The sequence below is a fragment of the Misgurnus anguillicaudatus genome, chromosome 24, assembly GCF_027580225.2.
Source record: "Misgurnus anguillicaudatus chromosome 24, ASM2758022v2, whole genome shotgun sequence".
Classification (NCBI taxonomy): Eukaryota; Metazoa; Chordata; class Actinopteri; order Cypriniformes; family Cobitidae; genus Misgurnus; species Misgurnus anguillicaudatus.
In genome coordinates, this window is record NC_073360.2 from 41,274,889 (window position 1) to 41,294,773 (window position 19,885).

Genomic DNA, 19,885 nt, shown 5'->3' on the forward strand with positions numbered 1-19,885 from the left:
AAGATCACGGAGGAAAGTTGCGCCCAATTGCATACTATAGCCGTAAGAAATCTCCAGTCGAACAGGGATTCGACCCGTGTACACAGCATGTTCTTGCGGTTCATTGGATGTTAACAACAACAGAACGCATTGTCGGCTTTCAATCTGTTGTTGTGCACACAATGCACACGCCAGTGCAAATGCTGTTACAGGGCCAAATCAAAGGCGTATCGTCGCAAAGACTGGCGCGATGGTTGGCAGACATCCAAGCGCGCAACATTACTATGGTAAACACAAGAATTCTACCACATCTCTTGGGGGAGATGGAGGGCCACCCGCACACATGCCAAACAAAACATGAAGCGCAAAGTCCAGTTCATGATACACAACTCGATAATCAAACACCAGTGTACATTGATGGATCCAGATATTGGCATGATGGCAATTTCCATACAGGATGTGCCGTGTGGACCCCCCACCCCCTCAACTCAGATTCAGAACAATTGTTGTTAAAACTACCAGCAAACAAATCCGCACAAGAAGCCGAATTAATTGCATTGCTTGAAGCCATAAAAACACACCCAGAACCAATTTGTGTGTACACCGACAGCAGGTATACATACGGCGTCGTGCATGACTTTATGGCCCAATGGCAATTAAGAAAGTTTCTCACATCCGCCGGAACACCAATAAAACATTTTGACACAATCACCGCAATTTGGCAAGCAATCAAAACGCACAACTCTCCAATCTCAGTCATTAAAGTGCGCGCGCACATCGCTAAAAGCACAGACGAGCACGAGAAAAATAACAACATCGTTGACAAACTTGCAAAACTTGCAGCCATTAAAGGGAGTGAATGGCAGCCCGACGAGCTGATTGCCCCTTCTGTGAGTGCGATACAGGTTGCTCCCATTGACTTAAAACAATACCAGCAAGAGTTATGGTTGTCAGACGGAGAGCTTGTACCGCAACTGCAGCAGGATCAATTAATCAGCATCGTAGAAGGTATGGTTCTCAGTAGGGATGCACCGAAATGAAAATTCTTGGCCGAAACCGAAAACCGAAAAAGAGGAAACCAAGGCCGAAAACCGAAAGCCGAAACACCGAAAGAAATTATGCCAATTATTAGTACTACCATTGCACTTATGGTATTTTTGTGTGTAATAGAAATGGAGTCAACACACACAATTTGAGAAGAAAATTAAGCCAAACAGCATGTGGCATAAACAAACCCAACTTCAGTTATATAGGCTATCTGCCTCCCATCTGGAAAAACTGGTGAGTAGGCTACTAGTGACACATCAGGTTGTTAAAAGTTAACCTTAAACTGCTTGTTTAATTAATCCTTTGGTGCTTGTTTGCCATGCAGTATACATTGAAAAACTGAGATTGGGCTAGTTGTGGTTTTGTTCTAACGTTAATGTTACAAAATGCTGATAAAAAATTATGGCATTTTAATGCACGTTAAAACCCCGAATGGGTCGAAGGCTCAGTCAAATATGAATATCTTCTTTATTTAGTCTGACATGTTTTTGTTTAAAAAGAAAATCATATTTAGCCTACCTTCTCCGGTGAAACCCGTTTTTCTCATTAATGCCAGCTGCAGAAAAAACTCTGCTCTGTTGTTATCCAGTGAGAACAACAAACGGATCTAACAAATATATCTGAATTTAATATTATGTTACAAATAAAGCAAGCTGGCTTGATACATTATTGCTGAGGGTGCAAAGTTACGAGCTTAATTTAACAACACTTCACAAAACGGAGCTATTGTTTGCTGTTACGGCATTTGCAGTTATTGGGTTTGTTATAACCATATCCACAGATAAAATAAACGTTCTCCGTTTCGCTTTCCATGCGTGTCTCGTGTCGTTTTAACAAAATAAACTAGGCTATATAAGGAAGCGAACAAATCTCTCATCATGCACGCTGATGCGGCGGCGGCGAAGCACGTCTAACACCCAGCATTAAAACTCTAAACACTTCAATGAGTCTGCAATCTGAATTACCAAAACAATCAGAAATACATACATATTAATTTTCATGTATATTTTATATTAAAGTCTGTAAAAGACCGTACAGGTGAAGTGAAAAAGGATTCAATGAGCAGTAGCCGTAATGCTGCCGTGGCGGATTAAAAACATTTGAACATCATTTTTTCCCCATTCTAATTATTATTGCAGATCGAATATTTGACCATTCGTGCACATCCCTAATTTTAAAAGCAATCATGTTTAATGTCTGTTATTCTGGATGTTAATCTGAACGAATGTTTAGTCGGAGCTTGTGAAAACTGTACACAAATGCCCAGAGAAACTCCGCGGGTTTGGACACAAACATTACGGTCGTGGGCGGGAGTGGAACTCACAGGTTGCGGGCATCCTGGTCATTCGGCGGACGCGGGTTTGAGAAAAATCTAGTCCACACCGCAGATATGTTACTTCAGACAAGCACGTGCAGGTCGCGGTTTCTGTTTGCGTCATCACATTATTTCGGCCGTATTTTTTCGGTGATAAAAGTCTTTCGGTGGCCGAATATTCGGTGCATCCCTAGTTCTCAGAGATGGGAAATACATAATTCCAGAGGCCCTCCAGAAACCAGTGATCAAATTGTACCATGATTATGCACATGTATCAGCTACCAAAACACAACAGCTGATACAGAAAAACTTCTGGTGGCCAAAAATGGCATCAGACATTGAGAGATGGTGTGACACATGCCTTGTATGTGCCACCATCAACCAGGGTAGAACTGGACGTACAAAATTGTGTCGCCCAGAACCACCCAAAGGGCCATGGGAATTCTTGCAGCTAGATTTTATTGGCCCATTACCCACTGCCAAAGGGGGATATCGCTATTGTCTCGTCATAATTGATAAATTTTCAAAGTGGGTGGACGCGATTCCAACTCGCGACAACAGCGCACGAACGGTGGCACGAGTAATGGCAAATCAAATCCTCCCAATTTGGGGAACACCAACCCAGATTGAGTCTGACCAAGGAACACACTTCACAGGTCAGGTAATGAAACAAATATGTGAAATGCTGCACATCAAACAAAGATTTCACGTTCCATACAGGCCGCAAAGCTCAGGTATGGTAGAGCGTGCAAATTGCTCGATTAAAGAAAGCATCTCAAAACAAATAATGCAACATCAAAACAGGTGGACTGATGCACTGCCAACAGTTCTGACAGTTTTGCGAGCAACCCCATCCAAAGCAACAGGCATCAGCCCGTTTGAACTCATGACAGGCAGAGTCATGAAACTACCCATAGACCCAGAAATCACCCCAGCTGACCTGGGACCCCTTGTGCTTGCAAAACAACAGACTGTGCTAACACAACTACAACAAAGACTGGCAGTGTTACAAACACAAACCACTTTAAAACAGCAACAGTCGGACCTAATGAATGATGCACAATTTAACCCAACCTCTGAGATCAAATTTTTACGCTGTGAGATTTTGTAATTATAGCAACCGCTCCTCCTCTGCTGTCTTTTGGCAGAGACTATTGTAAAATACTTAGAATATACACTTAGGTAAGGGTGACAGTTAAGACCTTTGTTGCAACGCTCTTAAATAAATGCCTTACCTCAGAGATTTTTTTCTCCCTCAGGGAAACCCTCACTTAAGGAGTTTCATGCAACCGGGCACGCACACCTCTCCAAATCATATCACAGAAGAAAATTCTTATTTGAAAAATTGGAATCAATTGAAACCATGCGCTGGCCGCGAGTGTAAAAGCTTTGTGTGTCCAACCCCTTAAATCTTAGAATAAAAAGTTGGTTTAAATTTACCTTAGCTTCCACAACATCATCAAAATCCAGTTCCCTCACAAGATCGCATTCAATGGCCATTAAAGACAGTAAATTTAGACGTCCTTGACACATTTTGCTTCTTAGTTCGTTTTTTACTCTTGCCATTAGAGAAAATGAACGTTCTACTTCACAGTTGCTGACTGGCAAGGTGATGAAAAGCTGTCCTTTTTGTGCTTTCTTATCACTCATCCACTTGGTTGTGGTTTTAAACTCATTTCTGTTTTGGTTTTTGAGTAACCGGCTTCTACGCGTGACTTTTATATTACGCAATGATTTTCACTCGCCTCTAGATGTCCCTCTCAACAGCAGCAATACATAAAAATTTATTTGATTTATTTACTAGTTAATACTTTGCAACTGCAAAAAACACATTATTCCTCAATATTTAACACAATTTTACTGAAAATAAAATAAAAATATTTATTTGAAAAGAATAGAAACAGTAAATTTGACAGGCCCCCTGGTGGCCAGTGCCCTGGGCAAGTGCCCAGTAGGCCCGTGCGTTAATCCGTGCCTGTATGCAGTTTGCATATGCAACCTCCGGAGGCTGAAGCCTTCCGATTGAGAAACGGCCAAAGGTTACCGGCGGGCCGGATAAAGATGATTGGCGGGCTGCACTTGGCCCGCGGGCCGCCAGTTGACTAGCCCTGCCGTACTACGAAAGGCCTACGGCGTATTAAAACGACGTCATTGATATGATTATAAAACGCCGTAAATAATGGCGGTTTGCTGTGATACCGCCGTAATTTGCGGCGGTTGTTAGCTAAAACGCGCATCTTTTGCAGCGATTTTTGTGTGAGCATATCAGTGCAGGGTTTATACAGGAATCCTTAAGTTAAATTTACTACTTTTTACTACCTTTTTTACTACCTTCAGAATATTTTTTAAAACCATCACGACACTGAATTGCAAGTGTTAATCAGCGACCTTTCTATTATTTACACAGATTTTGACATATATAACATACAAAAAAGAATTAAAGTGAAAAAAATTCTTCTGACTGAAATATTTTTCAGGCCAAGTCATATTCCTTTACCTAACACTTTATGTAGGAGAGACCAATAGCATTTTAAGGAGAGATTTTTTTGCCATAAATTCCATATTGAAGTCTCATGTGGCATATAGGTAGCTGTAGTTTGCAGGGCATTTCAGATTAAGGCGAAACAGCTAAATAACTCACTATACTGTATAAAAAGAAAAAATGAATATCACCACCTTTAATGAATCTTTTATTAATTATTTATTAATTGTAAATGTATTTATTTTATATTTATTAATTGTAAATGTATTTATTTTAGCATTTACTAATAATTTTTTAATCAAAGTTGAAACTGTTAACATTAATGAATGCACCATGAACCACCGTCAATTACTGTAATGACATAAACAAGAATTAATTAATGATTATATACTCTATATTTTTCATTGTTTGTTTATGTTATATAATGCATTTACTAATGTGAGCAAATACAACTTTTTCATATCATATTATTCAGTACACATAAACAAATAATCCAGGGTCTGTTCTGTTCACACAACAGCTTACAGTCACAGCTCTAATACAGTAACGTTACGTATGAATATAAACCCTGAACGAGTAACTCGAGTCAAACTCGTGTAGAATTCACACAGGATGTCTGTAACCATCGTGACAGTTGTTAATTGAATGACTGTACCTTTATCAACAAATTATTATGTTACAATAGAGGCAGCGCTGATGTGCTAGTTTGTGCGCAATGTTTCTGCTGTTTACTTTCTCCTAAGACCTAAATGGTCGTGTTTATAAGAGGATGTTTGCAAAGAAGGGATTTTTGAGGCATGTGTGTTATTTAAGGCCAATAAAGCGGCAAAAATACGTACGTTCCAACACAAGCTCAATGACAAACGAATGCGCGGCTAGCGTGAGCCCTCCTGCGACACAGAAACAGCGGACGCACTGTTGTTTGTGTTTGAATGGCTTAAAATCGCTTATTTTTAAACGGCTGTGCTTAAATATATGTACAATGTTACGTTTTTGTGACACACGCAAATGCAACTGCAAGAACCGACAGGTGGATGACATCAAAGTCCCGCGAGAGCATTTCGGAAGCAGTCTCCTCTTATGATTCCTCGTCAATCGCTCTCAAGGGATTTGGATGTCATCTGCCTTTTAGTTGTTGTGGCGCCACATGAAGTTTACCCACGAGTTAAACAAACCCGTTGTACCAGCCACTGGCTATATCAGCATAGCATTAAAAAGCGTGCCGCGGATGATCAGTAACGTGAGAAATCATTTACCCCCAAAATACAGGACCCTTTACGTTAGTCATACTGTGTAAAGACACACAATTACCTGTTTGGTTTTCTTAGCCCACGAACTGAAAGGCTTGCCAATCTTCATCATTTCGCTAAGCCAAGTCAATCGTCTTTTACACCTTTATCGATCTTCAAAACATCGGAGCCTTTCTGCATTATAAGTTTGACCATGCTAGCTAAAATAAACTTTTACCTCAGCTTAACGTGATATAGTCAGAAAACCCGGAGTGGATCCGGTCCGTAGTGATTACAGAACGCTTACAGCGGATAGAGGAACGTGATTCGGCTCCACTCCAGGCTTTGATCACATCCCAGAGACGAAAGATCTTTGATTATTTGCCCAGATATGCAGGTGATTTGAACTAATTTCCAGGCATCATAACATTACAAAAGGCAATCGAAAATTTCGTCAGATGACGCTTACTACTTTTTACTACTTTTTACTGGCCTTAATTTGGCATAATTTAATTTACTACCTTTTACTACCTTTTACAACCCCGCGGAAACCCTGCAGCGAGCACCCCTGACCACTCGGCGAGTTTCACGTCTTTGTAAACGAAAGTTTAATGCATTTTAGAAAGAATTGTTCCAGTGCACCATTAAACCCATTGTAGAGGTGTGAGGTGAAACACAAGCATCCGAAAATTCTCAGGGCAGCCGCATATGTCGAAATTTCAGTCAAAACCGTTCTATTTCACCATAAACAATCTGAAAGCAGGGCTTTAAAGAGCCACACAGATCCAAAATCGAAACTAACCTTTATTGCAGTGTGTCGTGTAGCTGTCCATCAATGTAAACAACATGTAAAGTAGTTGAACCAAAAAGTGCACGATTAATAAAGTTATTGGCTTCTAAAGCAGGGAGTCGACTCTGAATAGCTGAAACGAGTCGTTATAGGGAGTGAGTCTTCTTCCTGATATTATCCACGTCACACGAACTTATCCACGTCACATGAGATACTAATCTCCGCCTACAGCCTTGCCTGCGGGAGAAACGAAAACTATGACCCGCCCACAGCTAGCTAGTGTGTGAGTGTAAATATCAGCTCACGCTGTTTTCAGCTTTTGTTGTTTTCACTACCAAAGGAGACTTTTTCAAGGAGGGATATTCTAAACGTGTCTGGCTGTGAAGAATCAGTGGTTAAAATTAATTTTTAACGGAGGGATTTAGACGTTTGGCAATGCAAGATGGTTCAGTACCCACTTTATTTGGAACAACATGCGTCTCCTAACCACAACCTGTAAGTATGATTATAGCTACATACTTGCTTAAATGAGTGTAAAATGTCTATAGTCGTTTTATTGCTTGGATTAATGATGAATGATATCGTTGTTTAAACTCTAACTTATATACTGTCAGAGCCACGATAGCAAGCAGTTTTGCTATGACCCGGTTAGTTTAGATAAATGCTTAAATGAGTGTAAAATTGTTAGTTTCAATCGTCGTTTGTATCGTTTGGATTAATGATGAATGATGTTGTGTGTTTAAACTGTTAATTTACTGTCAGAGAGTCACGTTAGCAAACGGCTAACGCATGCTTATTTACGGTTTTGCTATGACCCGGTTAGTTTAGATAAATGCTTAAATGAGTGTAAAATGTTAGTTTCAATCGTCGTTTTTATTGCTTGGATTAATGATGAATGATGTGTATTGATGTTGACAATGTCTTCTCAGTAAATCATGTTAGCACGAGGTCAATACATGTTGCACTGTTGTTGGTCTGTGCCACCGATCTGTGGTCTGTGAGACTGATCTGTGAATTGTGTGCAAAGACACTCTGTCAGTTGACCAATCAGAGCAGAGTAGGCTACTGAAAGGTGGGGTTTAGGCAGGCTGAGTCGTTGAATTGCTTCACACGAATCGTTTGGGGATCTCTGAGAAATGGGGTAATTTTAAATTTATATTTTGAGAAAATTACAGTGTTTTTGACCTTGCATGCATTTAAACCTGTTGTTCGGGACTTATAAATAGTGATAGGATGCTTAAAATTGCCATCTTACTGGCTCTTTAAGTGTAAAATACCGAACTTGTCCTTTAATTTTTAGCAAGTGTTACAACCAACCCCCTACCTGTTACAATAAAATTAACCCCCACCTATGGGGTAAGTTGTAACGTTTGCACTTCTGTCACGTTTAGTGTAATTGTCCGAGAATAGTAAGTAATAGAAACAAACTTTAAATGTTTATTTGTAGCAGAGATGTGTGTGTTGCTTGTGTAAAAATATAATTAATCAATCTCAATTTTTTTAAATAAAAACCAAATAAACCAAAAAGCGTTGCTCTCCCCTACTTATATTTTTTTGGTCTTTTAGTGAGTTTGTAACTGAAAACCCAAAACAGGTGCTCACATTAAAAATGTTAAACATAGAACAATAATTAAGGAGACATACCTGATGGAATAAATTCATCATCTTCCTCAGAGCGATCTTCCTCTTCTGTGGGTTCAGTTTTAATTTCTGTGGGTTCAGTTTTAATCTTCATCATGAGGTTCGTGCAGTCGATGAGTTTAACTGAACACATCTTCAGTTTGGTCTGCAGGATCTGCTGCTGTTCTCCAGCGTTACAGACAGAATCCAGAGACTCTGTGGAGGTTTGATCCTCCTGTAAGCTCTGTTTACTGTCACACACTGTAGTGTCCTGAGTGTCTGTGGGCTTTGACTCAGTATAACAGAGTAAAGTCAGACTGAGATCGGAGTCCTGTGTGTGTCTGGATTTCTCTTCAGAGAGTTTAGAGTCCAGCAGTGGCTGTGGTGTGCGGCTCTGATCTCTGCTCATCCACACTGAATCCAGACTCCCATCATCAGTCACATACACTGAAGATTCACAACAATCTACATCCTGACAACACAACACACACAGACAGTAAGATTAGAAATTATTTGATGTGTCTGATTCAGGTAAATGATGTTTAAGCTGTACAAACCTCTCGATTCATTGTTAAATCTCCTCTTTCTTCAGCTGAGAGATTTCTGTGATGAAATCATCAATATATCCAGCATGGACAGATCAGTTCCTACTCATTTACAGCACATCTCATCATAAACGTCTCAACACTTAAATACACAGAGACAAGACTCTGTTTACACTCAATAAAACACGCAAGAGAGAAAAACACTGAGGATACACAAACACATCACACTCGCGCTCTCTCTTTCTTTCTTTCTTTAGTGAGTTTATCTGCGGACTAAAGAGCTGCAGCGCCTCCTGCTGTACTGGAGAGAGAGAAGACAAAATTTAGCAAACGAAGTACGCGTCTCAATTATGGCCAAAAATTCATCACAAACTATTGTATAAAATAATGACTAAATGAAAAGAATGGGTGGGGAAATACTTGCTGAAAGTTAAAGACAAAACATCTGGCTTTTAAAGTTATAATGATAGGACATCATAGGAAGAGATTATGATCAGATTAAAAATAAAAACACAAACATTTCACAACGTTGTATTTTCATTGTAATTAGGTAATGTTGTAGTACAACATTTTAAAAACCACTCCCTAAATAACAAAAAATGACGTTTTATAAACGTTGTAAAATTGGCACGTTTTCTTTATGTTGTAAAAACATAAATCAACTCACACTACGAAAACAAAACCAGACCAAAACGCAACATTTGTGATATGTTTTGTTTAGCTGTTACACCTTGAAATAAGACTTTTAAAGAACATCATGACCATACAACCAGATGTTTATGACGTGTACTGAATGCATGTCGGCCCACCAAGAAAATGCCCTGTATGCCCGATTACCAATCCAGCCCTGCCTACCATTATAAAACAAAACACTAATAAAGCTGAGATACATTTAAACCAAAGTATAAGCTGGTTGTATTTTGGTATGTTCATGAGGTTCTTAAAGCGTAACTAAACCCCTGGTCAGAGCCTGACTCCACAAATGCAAGAAAGTGGGCAGATCCCAATGGAGAGAGGGGGCGAACTGAGCTCGTAAGTGTGTGGTGAGATCGTAACAAGGGCGTGGTGAGCTTGAATCCGCTTACGTCAAGAGTTATTTTTTTGGACCCAACATCCAATAGGAAAATTCAACTGCAGCCACCGTTCAACCTGAAGAGGGCACTCAGACTTTTTTACACCATATACTGTAGTATTGAAACACTTTATATCCAAATGTCAAAAAACTTACCAAAATCAATGAACAGCACTAATAAAGCATCATTCTTACAAATCATTAACTAAAAAAATTGGTTTAGGATTTAAACATCTTATTCCAACATTATGAAAACGTGTTGGAAACCTTTATAGTGAAGACTTGGATTTCCTCAAGCTGTAGTCTTTATTGCAGAAAGCGATCTTCAAATCAGTGCATAGAGTCCAGGCGCTGCAGTCACCAAATCTGACATACAACTCTACATTGCATTTATACACATTTTAGCAGGCAGTCCCCTAAATTGAAAACAAAGCAGAACCAACTTTGAAAGCACTGAACATCAAAACATTAAAAGGAAGTAACCCTGCCACTCCCAATCCTTCACCAACCCTTAATCCAACATTAACATCTCACCCACTGTCTCACTCAGACCATTTCATTATTATAGAAATGGGTTCACACCTTAGGCTAACCATTCACTTTGACTCAGATCCTAGGCCCAAACATAAACAAATGGCATTAACTCAAACAATGGAAGAAAAGGTACAAGGGTCACAGTTACCTGGCTAATTTCTTTCATATTAAGATGAGACAGGAACTTGCAGGAACCCAATTACATCATCATTTACAAACTCGTTATACAAAACATCACAGATGTGCTGCTTTATTGTTTTGTGTCTGTTTTACAGAAAAAATGCCAATGAGAACCTTTCAGTTTTTCATCCAGGGGTTTTTATATTGTATATGAAAGATGACACAGCAACAGATGGAAGATGAAACAAAATCAGACGGGAGGAGATGTCATGTGCATTGATATAACCTTCATATGTAAATAAAGTATTATGCCGCTATTATGACTAAGGCTACTTGTCAGTTTACTATACTGAAAATAATTGCTTAAGGATCACATTCTTTAAAAAAAAAAAATTATATTAAACAAGGATAATGCAATAAATACAATGATACAGAGGACAATGAATTTAAACATCCTTCAAAGGAGCATCTATCACAGGAAGTGTCTAGACCAGGGAATATTCTGGCTAGCCGTGCCTTAGTCAAATGAACCCTATGCAGCACTTTAAATTGTATAAGTAGTCTCACTGAGGAAGAGGATGAGTTAATAGTTTTAAGTGCCTTCTTTCCCCAGTAATCCTCAGATAGTTCTATAGCTAGATCATCCTCCCATCTGGATTTGATCTAATCCAAATTGTGTGTTTGAAGGGACAAAAGCTGGGAGTATAAAATAGAAATCAACCCTTTATTAGTAAAACAAGAGGTAAGATTATCAAAAGGAGAGGAGGAGTGAGATTTGGAAAGGGTGGGAATTTGTTTTTAATAAAACTACAAATTTGAAGGTATCTGAAAAAATGATTATGTGGAAGGTCATGCAATCTTTTGAGATTCTCGAAACTGTTGAATAGGCCTTCAGCATACAGATCTTTAAAACATTTCAAACCCGATGTTTCCCAGTATCTAAATGATGAGTCCAGTATAGAAGGTGGAAATAAATGATTTTTGTATATAGGACCTAAAGTTGATGCTGTTAGAAATTTGTAGTGATTCCGAAACGGATTAAAAATTTTAAAAAGCCGTTACTTTATATTACCGTTTCTTGGTCACAAAGTGTAGTTTTAAGATTAGTTCAGTCGAGAATGTATATGTATTATATTTAAATCTGCAGTCGATTAGTAAAGATAGTGTAAAGATTCAATCTTTGGGCTGTTGTTCCACTCCTGGCCTGCAGGGGGCGCCCCATTAAAGCTTCCTTGTTGGACACCTTCCTCGTCTCCACGCCTGCTGATTGCAATATTGTGTGTGATTGTTCTTTCCTCATTAGCCTTGATTTCTTTCACCTGTGTCTTGCCCTTTATAAGAGTGCTTGTTCTTTGCCATCTTGTTCAGTCTTGAGCCATTGTACCCCAGGCTACAGATCTCCAGATAATAGTTTGTATCTTGTACCTTTTTTTGACCCTTGTGTCTATTTTGTGTTTCACTGTTTTACCGAAGCTCTGCTATCATAGTTTTTTTGTACTTTGTTCCTTGATTTCTCAAGTAAAGACTATTTTTATTTTATGGAAACTGAAGTCTCTCGACTCATTGCTCTTCTGCTTTTGGGTTCCACTGTCTGGGAGTTAGCTCAGCAGATAACAGGCCACGCTTAGAACACCAGAGACCCGGGTTCAAACCCAGCCAAGGTCAATCACATTACAGCAAGACTGAACCATGGAAGGGAGCCCAGCAGAACGACCATCACCCTCCTCCAATGTAGATCGTATTCTGACAGCCCTCTCAGATCAAGCAGCAACCATACAGCGACATGATCAGGCCCTGTCAGAGATTCTTCATATTTTGAATCTCCAGTCTCAAGCATCCTTGCCCCAAGCATCCCAATCACCCCCTGATCTTCCCAGCAGACCCATGTTATCACTCCCATCAGAGCCCAAGCTACCAGCACCCGAGAGATTCGATGGCACTCCAGAGAGATGCAGAGGTTTCATTACCCAATGTACCCTGGCCTTTCAGCTACAACCCAGCAGCTTTCCTACTGAGAATAGTCAGGTAGCTTACATTATTACCCTCCTAACTGGTAAAGCCTTGGACTGGGCATCTGCCCTGTGGGATCAGGGATCTCCAGTAACCACCAACTGCCAGGACTTCATTTCTAAGATGAAGAGAGTTTTTCACCATCCGGCCAGTAGAGGGGATGTGGATCACCGCCTGCTCAATCTCTCTCAAGGTACCCGAAGTGCAGCTGAGTTTGCTATAGAGTTTCGCACCCTTGCCTCAGAGAGTGGGTGGGATCAGAGAGCATTGAGGGCTACATTTCACCATGCTCTATCTCCAGAGATCAAGGATGAGCTAGCCTTCCGTGACCCGGCACCGGACCTCGAGGCTCTCATTGATGTGGCAATCCGGGTGGATCATCGGCTCAGGGAACGCCAGCAGGAGCGTCAACGAGAGACTAGATTTTTTGAGTCTGCCAGTGCTGTTAAGTTGCCTTCATCTCTTAGTGCCCCTGAAGAACCCATGCAGCTGGGTGGAACCAGAATATCCCAGACTGAGCGCAACCGACGGATGAGAGAGAAGTGCTGCCTCTACTGTGGCAAACCAGGTCACTTTCGCTTTGCTTGTCCAGAGTTATCGGGAAAAGCCAACTCTCGCCCAGGAGGAGGGGGGCCAGGGCGAGATTAGAATCTATCCCCTGCTCAGCACCCACAGGGTTGACCATCCAGGCTACTGTCACCCAGGGCAACCACCATCATCCAACCTGTGCCTTTGTTGACTCTGGGGCTGCTGGGAGTTTTATGGACTTTGAGATGGCCAAGAGGTTTGCTATTCAGCCAACAATGCTCCAAAGACCCCTTAACATTACAGCAGTTGATGGCAGTCCTCTGGGATCAGGAGAGGTCAGTCAATGTACCCCTCCTCTGCAGCTACAGGTGGGGCAACACCGGGAATGGATACAGTTCTTTTTGATTAACTCTCCAAAGCTTCCTCTTATCCTCGGTTTCCCTTGGCTGACCTTACACAACCCACACATTGACTGGGCCAGAGGGATGGTTAGAACCTGGGGAGCTGACTGCCTAGTATCAGATAACACCTTCTGTCACCCTTCTAAGCCATTAGAGATATTTCCAGAGCCCTCACCAGACGTCCCTAAGGGGAGATCTGCATCTGTTTCCCAGACCCTATCCACAGAAGTCATGGCCGTTCCCGAAATGGTGCCTGTAAAGACCCAGCCACTTGCTCCTTGTCCTGAGTTATCTCGAGTTCCCCAGGAATATGCAGACCTCCAGGAAGTCTTTAGTAAGACCCAAGCTGCCACTCTGCCCCCGCATAGAGCGTATGACTGCTCTATTGAATTACTGCCTGGTACTAGCCCACCACGTGGAAGGCTCTATTCCATCTCTGGCCCTGAGAGAGTCGCCATGGACAAGTACCTCAAGGAGGCCCTAGACAGCGGGTTCATCCGTCCATCTACTTCACCTGCAGGGGCTGGGTTTTTCTTTGTGGAAAAGAAGGACGGGGGCCTCCGACCCTGCATAGACTATCGGGGCTTGAACCTTATAACCATAAAGAACCGGTATCCTCTCCCTCCTATGTCCACAGCCTTTGAGATCCTGCAAGGGGCCACGATCTTCACGAAACTTGACCTTCGTAATGCGTACCACTTGGTTAGAATTCGTGAGGGGGACGAGTGGAAGACAGCGTTCAACACCCCGACTGGCCACTACGAGTACCAGGTAATGCCATTTGGCCTAGTCAATGCACCAGCCGTCTTCCAAGCATTTATTAATGATGTTCTAAGAGATATGCTGAATACATCTGTGTTTGTCTACTTGGATGATATTTTGATTTTTTCCCACAATTATCAAGAGCATGTTCAGCAGGTCAGACAGGTCCTGGCCCAGCTACTGAAACATAGGCTCTATGTAAAGTTGGAAAAGAGCGAGTTTCATGTTTCAGAAGTTTCCTTCCTGGGCTTTACAGTATCTAAGGGCAACCTTCAAATGGACCCAGGCAAGATACGGGCTGTTTTGGATTGGCCTCGACCAACTTCAGTGAAACAGGTACAGCGCTTCCTGGGCTTTTCTAACTTTTACAGAAGATTTATTAGAGACTTTAGTTCTGTGGCCGAGCCTTTATCCGCAGTGACCAGGAAGTCAGCTAAGCCATTTGTGTGGACTAACAGAGCAGATCACGCCTTCAACAGGCTAAAGCGACTCTTTACATCTGCCCCAATTCTAACCCTCCCTGACCCAGAGCTTCCTTTTGTGTTGGAGGTGGATGCCTCAGACGTGGGAATAGGGGCCGTCTTGTCACAGAGAAGTAAGTGTGATAACAAGCTTCACCCATGTGCTTTCTTCTCTCGTCAGCTTACCCCAACGCAGAGGAACTATGATATTGGGAACCGGGAACTACTGGCTATCAAGCTGGCCTTAGAAGAGTGGAGGCACTGGCTGGAGGGGGCCAAACAACCATTCCTAATTTGGACTGACCACAAGAACCTCACTTATATCCAGCAGGCAAAGAGATTGAATGCCCGACAAGCCCGCTGGGCCCTTTTTTTCAATCGATTTAACTTTACTCTCTCCTATCGCCCAGGTTCTAAGAATCTCAAGCCAGATGCGCTCTCAAGGCAGTTTGAACCACCAGAAGTACAAAGCTATCCAGAGTTTATTCTCCCCACTTCCAGAGTGGTTGCACCTATCCAATGGGATATTGAGACAGCAGTTAGGAAGGCCCAACAGCAGCAACCAGGCCCAGGTAATGCCCCCCCAGGGTGTCTTTTTGTTCCTAACCCCCTACGTTCTAAGGTTTTGCAGTGGGCTCATGCCTCCCTCCCTTCTGGACACCCTGGGATAACGAAGACATGCAAGCTCATCCAGAGAAAATTCTGGTGGCCTGGATTGTGGAGGGACACTCGGGCCTTTGTGGCTGCATGCTCCGTCTGTGCCCAGAATAAGGAGCCAAGGACCCACCCTCATGGCCTGCTGCACCCACTACCCATTCCAAGACGTCCTTGGTCCCACATTTCCTTGGACTTCATCACAGGGTTACCTCAGTCTCAAGGTAATACGGTAATCCTTGTAGTAGTGGACAGATTTTCTAAGAATTGTCACCTTTTGCCTTTGCCCAAGCTTCCCACTGCTAGCCAGACTGCAGAACTATTGATGAGGCACGTGTTCAGAATCCACGGCTTTCCCAATGACATGGTTTCTGATCGAGGTCCACAGTTTACTTCCCGGTTCTGGAAGGCATTCGGACGACTCATCGGATCTTCCATCAGCCTGTCCTCTGGCTTTCATCCCCAGTCAAATGGCCAGACAGAGAGGGTAAATCAAGAAATTGAGAAGACACTGAGGTGCTTGGTTGCAGACAACCAATCCACATGGAGCTCTCATTTAATGTGGGCTGAATTCGCACATAATACCCTTTACCATTCCTCACTAGGTATGTCTCCTTTTGAGTGTCAGTATGGTTTCCCTCCCCCTCTATTTCCTGGACAGGAGCCAGAGGTTGATGTCCCAGCAGCCACTCAGCTGCTTCGTCGATGCCGGCGTTCCTGGCAGAGAGCACGTTGTGCCTTACTGAGGGCTGCCAAACAACAACGGAGGCAGGCAGACCGACACAGAAGGGCTGGACCTATGCTTCGCCCAGGACAAAGAGTATGGCTCTCAACCAGAGATCTTCCATTGCGGGTGGAGTCACGCAAGCTGGCCCCGCGGTACATTGGCCCTTTCAAGATCCTGAAGAAGATTAACCCTGTTTCCTATCGACTCTTTCTTCCCAGGTCCATGAAGATTCATCCCACATTTCATGTTTCTCGTTTAAAACCTGTTGTTTGCTCTACTCTGTCCCCAGCTAGGAAACCTGCCCCAGCACCTCGCCTCATTGATGGCCAACCGGTCTATACAGTCCGTAGGCTGATGGATTCCCGAAGGGTTCGTGGGAGGACTCAATATCTGGTGGATTGGGAGGGCTTTGGCCCAGAGGAACGGTGCTGGGTTCCCGCTCGAGACATTCTTGACCCAGTTCTCATCTCAGAGTTTCGCCAAGCTAAAGAAAACACTTAGAAGAACGTCAGGTGCCGTTCCTAGGGAAGGGGCTCCTGTAAAGATTCAATCTTTGGGCTGTTGTTCCACTCCTGGCCTGCAGGGGGCGCCCCATTAAAGCTTCCTTGTTGGACACCTTCCTCGTCTCCAGATGGCACTGTAACCCCAAGCTCAGTGCTCACCACGCCTGCTGATTGCAATATTGTGTGTGATTGTTCTTTCCTCATTAGCCTTGATTTCTTTCACCTGTGTCTTGCCCTTTATAAGAGTGCTTGTTCTTTGCCATCTTGTTCAGTCTTGAGCCATTGTACCCCAGGCTACAGATCTCCAGATAATAGTTTGTATCTTGTACCTTTTTTTGACCCTTGTGTCTATTTTGTGTTTCACTGTTTTACCGAAGCTCTGCTATCATAGTTTTTTTGTACTTTGTTCCTTGATTTCTCAAGTAAAGACTATTTTTATTTTATGGAAACTGAAGTCTCTCGACTCATTGCTCTTCTGCTTTTGGGTTCCACTGTCTGGGAGTTAGCTCAGCAGATAACAGGCCACGCTTAGAACACCAGAGACCCGGGTTCAAACCCAGCCAAGGTCAATCACATTACAGATAGCGCCTGTTTGAACGTTTGCTTAGTGAGATTCGGTACGAATGAGAACCAAAGCATGAGCGGACATCAGTGTTCACTCGCCCCGCTGACCACCGCCCTCTCTGGGCTACATTTCTGAAAGAGATACCCTGGCTCTCATGTTGGCCTTGTTTGTTTATGATCGTCAAAATGAGATCAAATCAGCAGTATTTGGTGTCATGATCAAACTATTACTTGTTTTTTAATTCATATTTAGTGTCTTTTGTGTTGTTATTGTTTTGGCGCGAGGTAAAAGTTAATAAAACTATTTGTATAACGTTACTATTGCGTTCTCATTTATTCTTAACGTGATACGAGCACTCGATTATTATTATTAAACTTTGTTCTTGTCAGTACTATATAAAACTGTTTTTTATAAGTGTCAGAGAGATGTTTTTGCATGCTGCTTATAAATATATCAGTGGCGATATCTCATAACATGTTTTAATAGTCAGGTCACGATAAAGTAAATGATCAATGTCCACATTTAAAAGCTGCGGTGCTTACCTGCAGTTCCACGGTGTTTTCGCGTTCTGATAAGAAATATAGCTCCAGAAAAAAAACGAGTGTTTATATTCCTCTTTCCAAGTGTTAATCATCCACATGATGTGACAAGACATTACTCCCATTAACTGTAACGTAACATCCAAGAGCGTTGATCTTTGACGGAATAATACTTCTGATTGGGGATTCAGACTGATTTATGAGCCAACTAATGAGACACACGGAGCGTGATTCAAACAGCGCGTCTGTGTTTTTCCATTCAGAGATGAGCCTGCTTAGGACCTCCATTCACTAGGTGGCGGAATAATACGAAAGGTGAAGAGGTTACAGTGCTGTTATCAGCACAATATCGTATGGCTCTTAGCCAATCAGATTCGAGAACCAGAAAGAACTGTTGTATAAATATATATATATGGTAGCTACACCTATATATATATATACCGTAGGTGTAGCTCCCATCTAGAACAGATATCGTAGCTAACAAAGTAATGTTGTTGTTATAGACTGAGCTATGTTTTATGGTTGACCTGTAGGGGGCAACCATTTGTACTTTCACTTGGTTTAAATATGGCAAAGAAGATGTTAATGTCAGATTTAATTCACCTGTGAGCCTGTGCCATGTATGTGAATTGTTGGTTGCTGGTTCTTCCCGAGTAAAAATCTTTCAGCTTGAATACCTCTGTCTACTTCAAGTTATTACATTTTGGCAACGAGGATAAAAGCAAGGAAAAGGAAGTTTTGGAAAAGGTGAAAAAGCTGGATCCATACAAGTGGGAGCTTTGGAAAGGAAGATGGCCAACATGGTAGGAACAGTCACACCATTTGATAGTCAGTCGCAGTCTTGGGAAGAGTATATTGAAATTTTGCAACATTTCTTCGAGGCAAATGAGATTACAGAAGCAGCCAAGCAAAAAGCTATACTGTTGAGTACTGTAGGAAATCAAACATACAGTCTACTGAGGAATTTATTGAGTCCAGTTAAACCAGGAACAAAAACTTTTGGAGAATTAGTGGATTTACTGAAAGAACATTTCAATCCAAAACCCAGTGAGATTGTACAACGATTTAAATTCAATTCTAGATCAAGAGATGAGGGGGAAAGTGTTCTTGAGTATGTGGCAGTATTAAGGAAATTGGCTCATGATTGTAATTATGGAGAAAAATTAACAGAGATGCTGCGGGATAGACTGGTATGTGGAATAAATGATGACCGTATTCAACGTAGACTGCTGGCAGAATCCGAGTTAACGTTTGAGAAAGCGTTGAAAATAGCTCAAGCATTGGAAACAGCCAATAAAGATGTAAAGGATTTGCAAGCTCAACGTTCAGAAACATCGATTGCAATGAGAGTGCACAAGACATCAGTAAAACAAGAAAGTCAAGGTAGAGCATGTTACAGATGTGGGAATTTGCAACATTTGGCCAATGAGTGTAGATTTATTTCAGAGAAAGGTCACAAATGTGGAAAACAAGGACATATAATGAAAGTATGTAGATCAAAAAGTTCCATCAGAGAAACAACCTTTCAAGGGGGAGAAAGACGCATGCAAGTTCCAGCCAGAAGAGAACGGAGATCACATTATGTCAGTAGTAGAGATGAAAAAAGTGAATCTGAGGAAGAAGGTATTTTTACAGTGTACAGTTTGAAAGAGACAGAGATTCCTAAGGTTGCTCCTCTGACTATCACATTGGCTGTAAATGATTCAAACATACCTTTTGAAGTGGATACAGGCTGTGGTGTGACGGTAATGAATGGATCAAATTTTTCCAAATTATGGGAAGAACATAAAAATCCAGAATTAAAGACCTGTTCTTTGAAGTTAACAACTTACACTGGCCAAGCCTTACCAGTGTTGGGTTCTGCACAAGTGTTCGTTAAACACCAGGGAACAGTGAAGAAATTGCCAGTGATAGTAGTGCCTGGATCAGGACCTAATTTATTGGGCAGAGGGTGGATCAAGGAACTGGGCATGAAATGGGAAGCCATACACAAGATTAAAGG

The 19,885-nt window shown here is 41.9% G+C and overlaps 2 protein-coding genes across 8 annotated transcripts in view; both read right to left on the minus strand.

The window, feature by feature from the left end:
* The window catches only part of LOC141349282 (uncharacterized), a 212,579-nt gene that overhangs the window by 113,402 nt on the left and 79,292 nt on the right, over positions 1–19,885 (minus strand). The window lies entirely within an intron of this gene.
* Positions 1–19,885, minus strand: part of LOC129437102 (uncharacterized) — a 129,214-nt gene that overhangs the window by 64,505 nt on the left and 44,824 nt on the right. For 2 of the 7 annotated variants that reach the window (XM_073862492.1, XM_073862493.1), the window contains exon 2: positions 8,487–8,934. The exons of 3 other annotated variants lie outside the window; for them this stretch is intronic. In XM_073862492.1, coding sequence (XP_073718593.1) covers positions 8,487–8,934 — 448 coding nt within the window. Of the gene's footprint in view, positions 1–8,486; positions 8,935–9,019; positions 11,710–19,885 lie in introns of those variants that run through there. 2 more of the 7 variants (XM_073862494.1, XM_073862491.1) reach the window with 2 other exon arrangements.